Source organism: Microcebus murinus, chromosome 2 (assembly GCF_040939455.1).
Source record: "Microcebus murinus isolate Inina chromosome 2, M.murinus_Inina_mat1.0, whole genome shotgun sequence".
Classification (NCBI taxonomy): Eukaryota; Metazoa; Chordata; class Mammalia; order Primates; family Cheirogaleidae; genus Microcebus; species Microcebus murinus.
In genome coordinates this window covers 47,681,036-47,695,610 of record NC_134105.1, presented here as the reverse complement: position 1 = coordinate 47,695,610, position 14,575 = coordinate 47,681,036, and the positions used below count along the sequence as shown (strand labels likewise).

Here is a 14,575-nt window from a genome sequence, read left to right as displayed (position 1 = left end):
GTCCATTCTGGTTCGAGCCAGCATGGACCATTTTAGCAAATGTGCTTAGTCGTCTAGCATGAAGCAGCTCCCAATCATGTACCCATGAGTAAGTGCTAGTTATAATACTTTCTAGAACTGCGATTTAAAGGCAAGGCACTCCCACTATTTATTGACTAAATGATAATATACGCATATTATTTATGCTCTTCACGAGTCCTCACAGATTTTTTTATTGTAGTACCTATAGAAGAATATAAGACTGAGAAGAAAGCTTCATTCAACGGTAATATTGTACCCATTCTAATGAGGACATTAAAACCCCAGAGGGTAAGGGGAAAGGCAAAGAGGCAGCTTACCCAGCTCTGCTGATTGCTAGCATACTGTCCTTCTCAATTCTTAACACAATAACTCACTACACCATGACTCTTCCTTTGTTGGAATGCTCTGCATCTGTATAAGCATCTTTTAAGATTGGACTTCAACATTACTTACATGTTGAATTTTCTTTATTTGATACAAAGTGATAAGTAATAGCACATTCCACATCATCTTCCAATTAATTATTTCCTTGTGCGTCTTTCTCCTGCACTGAGTGTACGCTCTGGGAGGACAGGAACCACTGGCCCCAGTGTTTACACAGGCACTTGGCAAATCCTTGGCTAATGAATGAATGAACCTCCATAGTCTCCTCTCTGAGCTCCTGTAGAAACTTTTTCTGTTAACATTCATTTAGCATTTAGAATATGTTAACCTGGCCATAAAAAGATGAGAGACGACACATGCCTTATCTCCCTGAGACCATAAATATTCTGACTAAAAGGGCTTCATATCTCTGCTTCCTCACTACAGTTGAGATGCTCAATGAACATTAACTATGAAGACGATATCATAATAGTACTTAATAAGACTAATTTTGGGAGCTTATAATCCAATTCAGATGCAGGTTATTGAATTAAAAAATCCATCTATCTATCTATCTATCTATCTATCTATCTATCTATCTATCTATCTAGAGAGAAAGCCTCTCTGATTATACCACACATAAAGATGAAGCAATAAAGGATCTTGAGAAAGTTCTACCAATGATCACAAGATGTTTAAGGATGAAGCAAGTAAGTTTTCATGATTGTGGATATAGAAATTGCTTCACATCATAGTCAGAATGCTTATCTTCGTCAATGTGACTTCCATGTGTGCACTGGATGGCCCTCTTACCTGCCATATTCCCCGAGATGCACACAGAGTATATTTATAAAGGGATTCAGATTTGTGGGACTAACACTGAGATTGATGCAAGAAATATCAGTTTCCCCAGGCATATGTCAAAGCAGACAAGGGACCATAACTTTCTAGGATGTTTTATGATACCAGCTGGTAGATCACAGACCTACCTAAACAGAAATCTGACAGAAGAAAGCAAACGTGGTTACAATTATTCATACGCCTACTGTGGGAGTTTCATAAACAAAATAATAAATATTTTCATCTTGCAATAAGATCAAGTTAAGTGATTTGCTGACATTCTCTTGAGGTTTAAAGCTTGACTTTAATGTGAAATACAAATCATATTTCTGTGGGCACATTTTAATAATAAACTTAAAAGCATAGGAGGCAAAAATAAAGAAAACTTTGCAATGAAAACCAGACAAAGTATCTACCACTTTAAAAGGAGTGAATGAAGACTGCTCATTAACACCCTGATGCAAACAACCTCGACACAAACTGCTGCATATTGAAATCAGGTTTCATGGAAAGAGAATTAGCAGGGATGAGAGAATGAAAAAAAGCTATTACTTAAAAACAGGTAACTGACCACATGGAAACAAACTCAGCTAACACATGCACATGTGCACACACACGCACACACACACACCCTCTCACCTAACTTGTAGAAACAGATTTGATTTAATTCACGTTACTTGCCACTTCCTTGCAAAAATCTCACTGGCAAAAAATATTTTGGTTTAATGCCCTTTTGCCTTAGGAAAGAACCAAAGATTTGATGTCAAATCTCTTTGGTCTCTAAAATCCCAAGGCTGTTGCCAAAGATAAGAAATTGGAACACTCATTGCCCTTAGGAGCATTCTGGGGGAGTCCTCCTTGTCTCTCATTTTGCTACTCTGGTCCGAAGGCCGGGATATAAGCACAACCAAGGGTCCCTGTGGAGAAGCTCACCTCTGGGTCCTGTGATGACAGGTCGGTGATGCTGTGTGAATGCCGTTCCCAGGGAGGAGGTCTGCGAAGGGGAGGGGCTGCTGAAACCAGACTTCTCCGACTTCTTCAGTGTGGTTGGAGATGGCATTCCTGGCAAGAAGGATCGGTGGATAAACAAACTTTAATTCATGGAACAGTGGCTTGTGCAACCTAAAATACTTCAAGAATTTTTTTTAAAAAATCCACCTGTGAATGGAAAATTTGTTTTGAATTGCTTTGCATTTGTCACAGGAACAAAAAAGGGACAGTATGGTCCCCTGATAAGTTGGTCTATAATTGATTTCAATTTATTCTACTAAATCACAGACCATTTGGGGTTACTGAATCTTTTCTAATAACACAGCGCTGAACTTTTCCAGTGTTGTGTGTGACTGTGACCTCTGGGACCCTTAAAAAGAAGGCCACTTACGCACACATGAAGACCTCACATGCAATCACTTCATCTTGCCAGTTACCTTACTGCAGCACCAAAGTATTTTTTCCACATTTTACATTCTTTAGTTAACTTAACACAAAAACACCCTCAACAATGGCAGCTCAGTTGTTCATTCAATGAATTACTTAAAATAGAATAAAAGAAAAACTAAAAGTAAAAAAATCTTAAATGCCCAACAATTGGTGACTGGTTAAATACTCATGGCACAACCAATGCAAACACTGTAAATACTGTAAAAGAGTAATGACATGGAAAGATATTCATAATATAATGTTAACTAAAAAAAATAAATTATAAAATGGGATGTTTACTCTGACATCATTTAAAAAGGCATTTCTATGCACAAAGAAAGAACTGGAAGGAAATTGCATAAACTGTAACAGTAGTTCTTCTCTGTGTGTTGGACTGGGGTGATTTGCATTGCCTTCTTTTTGCTTACTTGTCTTTTGCTTACTTGTCTGTGATGAACATACATTACTTTTATGTTAAGAAAATGCAATAAAAGCTTGTTTTTAAAAATAGTATTTTTATTATATAGTCTAAGGTTTTCACAACATTTCCAGCATAGGAAATACTTTGTGAAGAAAATAATGGGAAAATAATCCCTTTTAATTACTGGATTTATAATGTTCTCAGCAACCATGGTGACATACACAACTGGAGGCATCTATCAGTTTGGTAGGGTGCCAATTAAAACAATGAAAATTGAAACATAAAAATAAAGGGAATGACTCCTAGTCTCCACATAAGATGACAACTTTGGGCTCTCTTAAGTTTGTAGCATAAAATTGGTCTGCAAAGAAACAAAATTCTCAAAAGAATTTCCCAAAAGATACAAATTCCATTTTACTTAAACATGTCTACTTGTGTTGTGTTCTGCCTATGACTAGAGAATTATTTGGGTGAAATGGAAAAATAAGTAACAAAAATAATGATATTAGCATGTAGCTGTTACTGAATAATTGCTAGGTACCATGGTATAGATATGTCCAGAAATTTAGTTAGTTTGGCCTATATCTAAGTACATCCTTGTTATTTCTGATTGCAGATTCCCTTAACGTGATTCTACAACATGACTTTTCAAGTGTGACTGCAGATTCTATAAGGACAGAGACCATGTCTGCTTTGCCTCCCTCTATGTTTAAGACATCTATCAAAAGGTCTGGAACGTACCAAAAGTCTGAAAAGGTATTTAAACTACTTGTACAGTTCTTAGTTTTATCTGTGGCTTTACTAACAGATGCTTGGACATAGCAAAACTTGAAGTTTTGACTCCAAAGAAAGAAACAAATTGCAAATTGGTTAAGCACATTTGCATAGTCAGACATGAATACAATGATATCTTACTAATTTGACAAATGTGAATCAGATCCTTTCTAGATCAATATCCATTTGTGATCTGAATTAAAAACAAAGTCACTAAGCCCATTGACTTTAGCTGTATTTGCTTGCTTGTTGAATGAATGAGTAACCAGTCATACAGTATCAATGTTCCAACATAGGATGCATTGAGGTTTTGGATGAACATTCACTGCAAATAACCTAAGCTGTGGTTATCATCATGTAATTACATTAGAGAGGAGATTTCAAAAAAAAATTAAAGAAATAAAGCTACAAAAATGTAAATAAATCTCCTAAGTCATTGAAACCTCTCTTGTACAAACCAGTTTTTAGGCTGTCAACCAGTCCACTGATTTAAATTCAGTCAAATGCCTGGACTATGTGTCATGAAACAAAAATAGACAAGAAAATGAAAAATGCCCAAACTTTGAAGATGGCAGGTTGTTTTTTTTGTTTTTTGTTTTTTTTGGACAATGAATGACTGATGAAATCCAGTATCTGAACTAATGTTAGTAAAGATAGCAAATGGTTGGACTCAAGAAATTATTACTTCTTTGAAAAGTTCATGCTTTCCAATCCATGTCATTTTAAATACTGCAGAAACATTGACATGATTTAAATCCACTGTTTACCTTTTCAAAAGAGGAATTATAAGTAAAATTTAGGGAATAACAAGTATCAAGAATGATCAAGTTGGTATATGAATTTAAAAAATAGTAAAATTTAAACCCTTTTTGAAAGGGTTAAAAAGGAAAGAAATCCTGTCAGTATGCATGAACAAGCCAAACCATGTATAATCTTCTAAATTTATCACAGTCGAGTAATATGAACCCTAAGGCTGTCATGAATCTCAAAATTACTTTGTGTTTTCAATTTTTAAAGACTCGTATTGAGCACATTTCCTTATTATATCCTTTAATATTTTCTCTACATGCATAATGTATGTTTTTGTTAATTTGCTTCATATACTTAATTGACCAGACAAAATTTCAAAATGTTAGTAAACTATTCTATGTTAAAAGTTACAGAACATTAATCTTGGCTTTTATTTTTGAAATCGAACTTAGTTGTGTACATTACTTTAAAAATAAACTCCTCATTAAAATCTCTTTTGGCAATTATCTATGGACAACTGTTACACAATTACTGTACAGATTAATGACTGATTGGCTTTCTCCTAATGAATCAAAACTTTAATTTCAGTGTGTTTTCAAGGAGTATCAGATTTTTTAAAAAAGATAAAGTAATTCTACCCATTTTCTGAAGCAAACAAAATATTACTTCAAAGTTCAATATAGAAAAATAAAGAATTTTACAGCAGGAGAAGCCAACATCTAGCATGTTTTGTTTCAATGGGACATTTTATCCTTTTGATTGGTATAAAAAAACCCAATGGTGGTAAACAGAACTGGAGATAGATTTCAGGAAGCATTTTTGGCTTGTCATTGGTTTTCTAAACATTGACTTTCTGAATTTCTCTCCATTTTGCCATTTTTCTAAGTCACCTGAGTCATTCCCAATTGTGTTCAGTAGAAAAAGGCAAAGATACATGGAATTATAATCATTTAGTGGCTCTAATCCCTGGAGGCACTTGTAAGTGTGAAGCCCAACAAGAAAACTTTGAAAATATAGGCCAAATACAGTATTTGCAAAGATTCCTTTAGATTCATCATTGATATTTGTGGTAATCAGAATTCTAAGATGGTTCCAAGGTTGGTGGCCCCTGGTGTACATAGCTTGTATAGTCCCCTCCCCTTGCACGTGGGCGGTACTTGTGAATATGATGGTGTCACTCTTGTGATAGGTTTTGTTATATTGCAAAGGCAAAGGGACTTTTGCAGATATATTGATAATTAAGGCCCCTAATTATGTGACTTTGAGTTAAGGAAAGGAAAATTATCCCCGGAGGTCCTGACCTAATCAAGTGAGCCCTGTACAAGAGGAACTAGAAGTCAGAGAGATTCCCCTCCAGGCTTCGAAGAAGTCGGCTGCCATGTTGTGAAAGGGGTTGTAAGAGGGCCACATGGCAATGAACTGCACGCACCTCTAGGAGCTGAGTGGGGCCCCTGGCTGACAGCCAGCTTTCAGAAAGCTGGGACCTTAGACCTAAAGCCACAAGGAACTGCATTCTGCCAACAATCAAGAGAATTTGTAAGAGGACCTCAAGCTCCAGAAAGAAAGGCAGCCTGGACAAAATTTTAATTGCAGCCTTATGAGACCCAAGCAGAGGGCCCACTTAAGCTGTGTCCAGACCCCTGACCCAGAGAAACTTCGAGATAATAAATAAATGTGTGTTGTTTCAAGTTGCAGAGTCTATGGTAATTTGTTATGTCGCAATAGAAAACTAACATATTCAAATATAAGACTATTGCCAATGCAACAAATGTGTACATTAAAGTTGCCTACTGTACACTGATCATCTCTAGAATTCCAGATGTTTCCATTATTTTCACCGAATCTACCCTAGATTGTGAGGTTTTTTTTCATTGGCCTACACTAATCCAGAGAAAACAATAAGACATCTTTTTAGAAAAGGGGTAGGAAGTTGTTATTTCTAAGGACATAAACACTTTTGAAAATTTTTATTTCTCCTTGATTCTTTCCAGCAATATCAATAACAAATCAAATTAAATGATATGAGAACTCAAAATTGATTCTCAGGATCTCGTAAGAAATCAAGGTTTATCTTAGGTAACTTTTCATTGCAACCTGATATTACAAAAAAATAAAAAGAAGAAACAGGGAAAAAAGCGTATTTAGTTTCACCTCTCCCCCACCCCCAAATTATGAGATTTACCAAACACTTTGTCATGAACTCTAGAGTGACAATGGTAAAGGAAATACTACAGGAATGATTACAAAGTACAGTGCTATTCTTTGCTTGAGAAAACTTAAAGGGAGCATTTTTAGGAGTCAAGGGAGCTACAATATTAAAACATTAGTGGGAATGGGAGAGAAGGAAAGTATCACCATAAACTGTGATCATTACAATGACCATGGAACAACTTGCTGGATTTTTTAAAAGGAAAACCATAACAAGTCAGTGTTAGTGCTTACTTTGTTAGAGTACTTATTCAAAAATTCTTTCTATGAGAATGCTACTCAGGATAATAGGCCCTTATCTTGTCTGTTGCAGCTTGGGAGATGTCATTCGATCTGTCAGAGGAGATTTAACTGGTATGTGTTCCTTTCTTCAAAGTGTCAAAGTTAAGAACAAGAACAGAAAGTTTAGTTTCAATAATGTTATAGTCGTGAGCTATTTGAGAAAAACTCTGAAACTGTGCAACCTCTGCACTTCAGTTTTTAAATAAAATACATAAGGAGGTTGGAGCAGACCCCCAAATACTGTAAGTTTGGTTGCTCATGACAGGAATATTCTCCTGACCACTGTCATCATCCAATTCCCAATAACCCATCTTTATAACTATTATTACCAAGACAACTACTATACCAAACCTAAAGGCTATGGGAAGACTTCACCCATCCAGTGGCCTCAAGAGAGCCAGGAGGCAGCTAGAGAGATAACATCTCTGCATATTGACCATTTCTAAATACTAGACTCAAAATATTAAAAGTCACAAATTATGGAGTATCTTCTATGTGCCATGTACTTGCAAATATCTCAAATCCCTATGTTCTCATCTCAGATAGGTAGGGACTATTATCCTACCTACCTAAACCTTAATGTTGCAGAAATTAGGTATCAAAAGATGTTAAACAATTTGTCCAAGGTCATACAGCTATTAAGTGGTATTTTAGACCCATGTTTCTCTGTTTGTAAAGCTTGTACATTTTGTAAAACATCATACTCCCTCATATAGTTTCCCTAGTACACTATAAAAACAGTGTCTTATTTAAGTCATTAAAGTACATTGATAGTTGAAATTTCTAATTTGGTTATCCAAAGGAAAAAAATCAAAGAAAGGTTATATCAGATACAAAAGAATATGCAAAATATAAAAACTACCCTGAAGTATACTAAGAATCATTTATCTTGTGTATCGAAGCTTTTTCTTGGTGTTAGTAGGGATCAGTTAGGATTTTATTAAACACACTGAATGTCTTATCAGTGATTCTAACACAGAACCTCCACAAAATAAATATCACATAGATTTAGAAGAAGGTAATGACCCAAGATGTTAAGTTGTAAAATAGTATATACACATTTAGTATTTATAATAGGCCTTTTGCCTATTCAACAAGTTGCTTCTTCTATAAAGCCTCCTATAAACCATATCATATCTCTATTTATAACCAGAAAGGATGGAAATTCTCTTCTTAAGACTCATTGATATCTTCTAAGTCTAGACTATATATTGTAATGCAGTAATAGCTTACTTAACCAGGGGCCATAATGCTCATGGTTATTTAGAATTCAGTAAATCTTGAAAGCAAGGAAGGTCTCTGAGTGTCTAAAGTCAGCATCAAAATAGGCAACTAAGTTGAGGCATTTAACTCACAGGAAAGGGTGATTTTACAGGAACTAAGAAAAGTACTTCAAGAAGGCTGTAACCAAGTTGAATGTTATTGAGAGATTAAGTATAATGAGGATAGAAAAGGGTCCACTAGATTTGGCAACATGGATGTTTCTGATAATCTAGGAGAGTGAGCTGTAGGAGAATGAGGCATATGGAAGAAAGGACAGAGAGTTTATTAACCCAATGGGAAGTCAAGAAGCAGAGAAAATGGGTTTAGACAACTTCTTCATGAAATCAGTCTGCAGAGGAGAGCAGAAATGTAAGGTAGTAGCTATGGGGAGATGAGGGGAAGCAAGGGGGGGCTTCCTGAAGATGAGAGTCCAGCATCTTGTCTGCTGATGGGAATGGCCCAGCAGACAGGCAGAAAGCAATGACTCTGAGGAGAGAGGATGACTAGGGAGAGAAGTCCCTAAGAAGGTGAGAGGCTACATAATTAAGTGGAAGACCTAGGATTTGAACCCAGGGAACTTTTCAGTGTACCAATCTACCAAGATGCCTATTTCTAGGAAAAAAGATAGTACTATTTATCTATTTTATTGATACCAATCTATCATGAAGTGGTTTAAATTTGAGCTTATTAATGACACTTAAACATTTTTCTTCTTGCTAACAGCCTAAGCCTAAATATGATGCTAACTGCTATTGTGACTGTTCTTTTTACATTCAGGCATTCAGATTCCCCTACCCCTCCAGGACTCAGTGTGGGGAACAGATAGCCTAGTCATGTCTGTCAGACTAATAGTATCAGCATAAATTTCAGTGACATTTCCCAAGCCCAGGATGAAAGTTGAGTACCACGACCATATTCTGCAAGTCACCTACTACCAGCAGATTTATGCTCAGACACATCTCTTCCAGATGCAGAGCTGTACTGCGCCCTAGCAATTATCCCAAAGGCAAGAACGAAACCTTTCTAGAACGATTTCAGCTACACCTTGTGATTAGATCATCTCTAACCAGGACGCTACATAAAGGCTGTGACTGGAGAGATTAATCCCACAGTTAAGGGACCATTCTGTTCTTGCGGGTATAAACATATGCTTGTGATATGAGGAGGTAGTTGAAGATACTGTACTTTTCCTAGATTTGTGTCCTAATGATAAAATCCATTAGGGTTCATTCTAGTGTAATTTATTATGATTAATATGCTCAATAGTAAAAAAGGTAAAACATTCAGACTATTCTGACTTTTAGCCTTTTTCAGTGAATAAAAATGTTTTAAAATCATTTTTATGATGGAGAGGATAAATGAAAGTTAATATAGCTTCTGAGGTTTATCCTTTCTACTCTATATGCAACCGTTTAAAATGAGCTAAAAGGACCCCCCAAAGAATTATCACATCATAAAGAAGTATAGGTAATTTAAATGGCTTGGTGACACAAGTGATTTCTTCAATTTTTTAAAAAATGGGAGTATGGAGTAAAAATTATATGGATTATTCAGGGGGAAAGAAACGATGAATTCTCTAATATATTCCAAATGTTCATTTGTGAGTGAAAATTTACAACCGGAGAGAGTAAAGTACAGACACAAAGAAAATGTCATATAAAAATCTGGTTTCTGGGCCAAAAGCAAAGTCTCTTAACTCGTTAGGGGATTTCCTCCCTTTTAAGGTAAACACAGAAACCCCAGTGACAAGACTAAAATTAAAAAATGCATATAGGTACAAATGCGTGTAGGTACCTCCACATAGGTACAAGAGGTTGGAGATTCCCCACCCATTCCATTTGCCCCTTAACTATCACATCCCCCCATGGGTCAGGGGAAGGACTGATTTGGACAGAACACAGCAATCATACATATTTCACAGGAGGACTGAAGATAAAGAAGAAATATCTGAAAAAAAAAACCAAATTATTTCTTTGCATAAACAGTAACTTAAATGTCTAGCTGAATAATAAAAAAACTCAATCATACATATGTTTGGTTTATATCTGCCCTGACCAATATGGTAGCTACCAACCACACGTAGCTACTTAAGTTTAAATTAATTCAAATTAAATGATTTAAAAATTCAGTTGCTCAGCACAGCCACATTTCAAGTGCTCAATAGACATATGTGGCTAATGGTTACAATATTATACAATATAGATACAGAACATTCCCATCATTGTAGAAAGTTCTTTTGGATAGCGCTGGTCTATATGATACCAAATAACTTGCTACTTTTTTGGTCATGCTGTACAACATTAGGTGAACCTTACTTTTGTATTTTTTAGCACGTTGTATCCTTTTTTATGTTCCAAAAGCAAAGCATATGCCCTATACAAATAAAGAATTGTATAAAGGGAAAAAGAATGAAAGCCATTTCCTCTCCATCTCCAAGGAGCTGGAGGTAACCCAGTGCTCAAGGTATCTGTAAATACCCTTACAGATACTTTTCTTGGCATATAACATCAGCCTTGATGATGCGAACTTAAGTGTTTATTAAAATGTTCACTTCTGTCAGCTAAAACATGATCGAAAGCTTGGAGCTTAAGCGTCTTACTGGCAAAATTTAATTCGAAAGAGATGTGTAGCCTGTGATATCCTGTGTTTAGGATACGCCTGCACTAGGCTCTATTAGTTACAATGTTTCTTGGATACAAGCAGAACACCCATCACTTTATCTAAAGTAAAAATGTGAAACTGATTGAAACATTTCATAAGGGGAAAAGAAATAAAATTTTAGGTCTCTTCAAATTGCTTGAACTGTGAAATCAAGTAATAAACACTAGAAAAGGTTCTGTCAGCTAGAATCTAGGCTTGATGTAGTCAGCATTTCTTGCTAAACCTTATTATGGCAAAGCATTTGCTTTTTCATCTCTGTACTCTGTTCATCCCCACAAATAAACTACTTTGACCTCCACCTGTTAGTTAGTGAAATCTGCCTGCCATCCTTCAATAAACCTATTCTTTGCATTCAAAGGCCTTTGAGTCACTGAGAATGTGGCAAGATAGAGTTGTGCAATGAATTGAGCCGATATCACTTTATAACTATTCAGCAGTTCATAGTTCAAGCTAGAAGCTACACAGCAAAAGAAAATAGATTTCTTAAGAAAGGTAGTGCCTGCAGATGCTGGAAGAGGGTAATACATTTCATCACTTTAACCTGAAATGTTTCATAGAAAGAGGTTCTCTCTTGACTCTAATTTAATGCAGAAAACTTCTAGTCCATTCCTTATAAGAAAACCTCTCTTTATCTAAAAGAGGTAATTTTTAGGCAGATGAGCCAAAAGGTTGAAAACACTTCATTTCAAAGCTTAAAAATACTTCATATTCATTTATGTTCATTATACTGATATTTTGCAAAACAAAATGAACCTCTAACCTCAAATGCAGCTTTATGGATGCAAAAAGACCACACTATTATTAAACACTATTAAAACGAACAAACAAAAACAACAGAAAGGGAAATAACTGTATTTATGTAACTCACATAACTACGTGAATCATTTTCTGAAGCATAGTATCTGACAACATAGTTTGCTTCTTTAACAATGACATAGCAGAAAAAAGTGTTCTGTGTAAAGTTGCACTTCTAATGATTAATGCTATATTCAACAGAGGAGATGGTGTCTAATTATGTTAAATACTTATCTAAGAGGGATTAGCAGGATGTTTCTGCTCACTGTCATTCTTTGTGACAATGTAATGATAGATCCATTTACTTATGAGTGCAATTATTAAGAACCGTGCTGTTTTCTTAACTGTCTTCATATCTTGGAAATATTTTATTAAAAATTACTTATTTGACACTAAGGGTAAAATGCTTGGCAGAGCTCTACATATCAATTAAGTAAATGAGTTAGTTTCATTTAGTCAGCCTTTGTGGAGCGTCTTATTCAAGTTGAGTGAAACTTGATCATCATAATGCTTTTATATTGGAGTTAATGATTCACCCTTTTTTATCCTTGTCTTATTTGTCCAAATCCTAAAGTTTGGTTTTCACTTAAACTAAAAACTGCTCATGGCCGACATTTTCCCTGGAGTCATGATTTAACACTTCTTCTTCATATTCACACCTTTTTTTGGAACGTAACACAAGGATCCAATTTTATACAGACAACTCCTTACAGGCCAATCAGAATGGGTTGCTAGCTATATACCATATTTTGCGGCTTTTTCTACTCATGCGATGAACTTTATCCAGCACTTGTGAGGAAAGGGTCTTTATACAAGATAAAAACAAGAAAGCAAACTAAGTTAGGAACTACCACTAGGGCTGGCTAACCCCAAACCAAAAGACTGTTTCCATGTGTGTCTAAATAGACAGAACTAGGTTCCTCTCTGTTTCTGTCCTTCCACTTACCCAATCTCAAATGACAATTGCCACCAACCCTGCCCTTGAATGTGAAAGACAACCAAATATGGGTATCGGATGTAAGTTACTTACGGGACTGTTCCCACAAGGAAGAATTTATCCATGTCTATGGCTTTTGTCAACTGAAGACAACTATCAAGTAGGCCAAGTGGCAGATAGCGGCATTTATAATAAATTATATCTCTGCAAAAGTCTTCAAATGTGTGGCTAGGGCAAAAGCTATGTGACCTAATATAATGAGTATTTATTACAAAGATTTTTTTTTTCTAAACTAAAGTCATGTTAAGGCTTCAGTGCTGATGAATAAACTCATAAAAATATCAAGCACATCAAAAGAAGAAAAATTACTAGTTAAGTCTTTTGAGGATAAGATTTCTTGAGGAAAAAAAATTACCCACTGGAAGAAAGAACTCTTAAAATTAGAAGCAGGTGTCACCATCATGAAGTGATAAATATCAAAGAATAACTGGCCCTGTAAAGCATTCTTAAGCATCTCATACTACTTTTAATCCTTACACGTGTATTTTGACATGAGAACAAGAAGTGCTGCTTATATAAGTCTCTGAAGAGTGTTAAAATGTGAGAGATGCTGCACAGCCATTTTGATAAACCCTCGCTTCAGCTGGGTTCATGAAATGGCTGAATGGCAGATAGCAATTCTGACTGGCATTAAGTCGTAAGTAATCACGATATCCTAGAATTCATTAACCTTGGAAGCTAATCATAGTTAAGTGATTTCTGAGTTGGGTTAGCTAACATGGCAGAATAATCTGGTACTACAGATGACACTTCAGATTAGAAATGGATATTGGGTTGCCATTCCTTGAATGACTTGAGTACATTTCCAGCTACGCAAATGAAAACTTTATATATACAAAGTTGAACATCTCTGGAGATTGGAATGTTTCTTCAAAATGAAGAACAATAAAATGCTCAGACCACATTAAAACACAGAAGTGCAGGAGTATTGTCTGGATGAACATCGAACATTCACAGCTGTCTGTAAAGCCGGTTTTCCACAGTGGGCTGCACACTCCGGACCAGAGGCGGAGTTCCTCACTCCAAACGGACCAGAGAATCAACAACGAATTTAAAAATCCAAAGGTTTCAGAGGGGTTTTTAACTGTTAAGAAAGGAAGGTTGGTAATACTTTACTCTGAAGAGGCAAGCCAATTAACTGTGTTTAATCAGCTTTGTTATTTTATATTAGTTTAATTTTGCAAGTTTAAGAGATACTTTGAAATAACATGACTTTTTTTTTTTTTTATCCCAGAAGTTTTCTCCCGTTTGAGAGACATGCTTTGTGAATCAGCGCTGGATAAAGCCCTCTGCGTTTTACTACTTGGTGTGTTGTTCAGGCATCCATCAGGAAACAGTCCCTGATTTACTATGTCAACGTGAGCATTTCTCGTAATCTTCTAGGATGTAATTCACCCAGCATCTCGAAATGGGTGCCATGTCTCTGATTAATTGATGAGTTTATGATGTATCTAAAATCTTTGGATGGATAGAGTTGGATAAATAGGCATTATTGTAATCCTCTGCTGAGCAGGAAAGCAATTGGGATGTGCACAGCCTGGTCAGAAACTGCTACACAGCACAGGCAGAAAAGCTACTGACTACCGGGATCTGCATCTGCCAGAGGACTTCTTTCTTCTCCCTTTCTCCCATTTCCCATGTAAAATCCTCTTATTCTGGAGTATTAAAAAAAAACTACTTTATTTAAAACATTGATAGCCAAAAAAGACAGAACTTTATTTCCATATAAATTTACAGTGTTATACTTGCTCATTTAACATTAAATAGAATCATCAGTATGT

At 35.8% G+C, this 14,575-nt stretch overlaps 1 protein-coding gene across 7 annotated transcripts in view; it reads right to left on the bottom strand.

The window, feature by feature from the left end:
* NFIA (nuclear factor I A) overlaps nt 1-14,575 on the bottom strand; it is a 554,190-nt gene that overhangs the window by 75,854 nt on the left and 463,761 nt on the right. For all 7 annotated transcript variants that reach the window (XM_075998837.1, XM_075998844.1, XM_075998842.1 and 4 more), the window contains exon 7: nt 2,158-2,286. In XM_075998837.1, the coding sequence (XP_075854952.1) occupies nt 2,158-2,286 (129 nt within the window). The remainder of the gene's footprint in view (nt 1-2,157; nt 2,287-14,575) is intronic.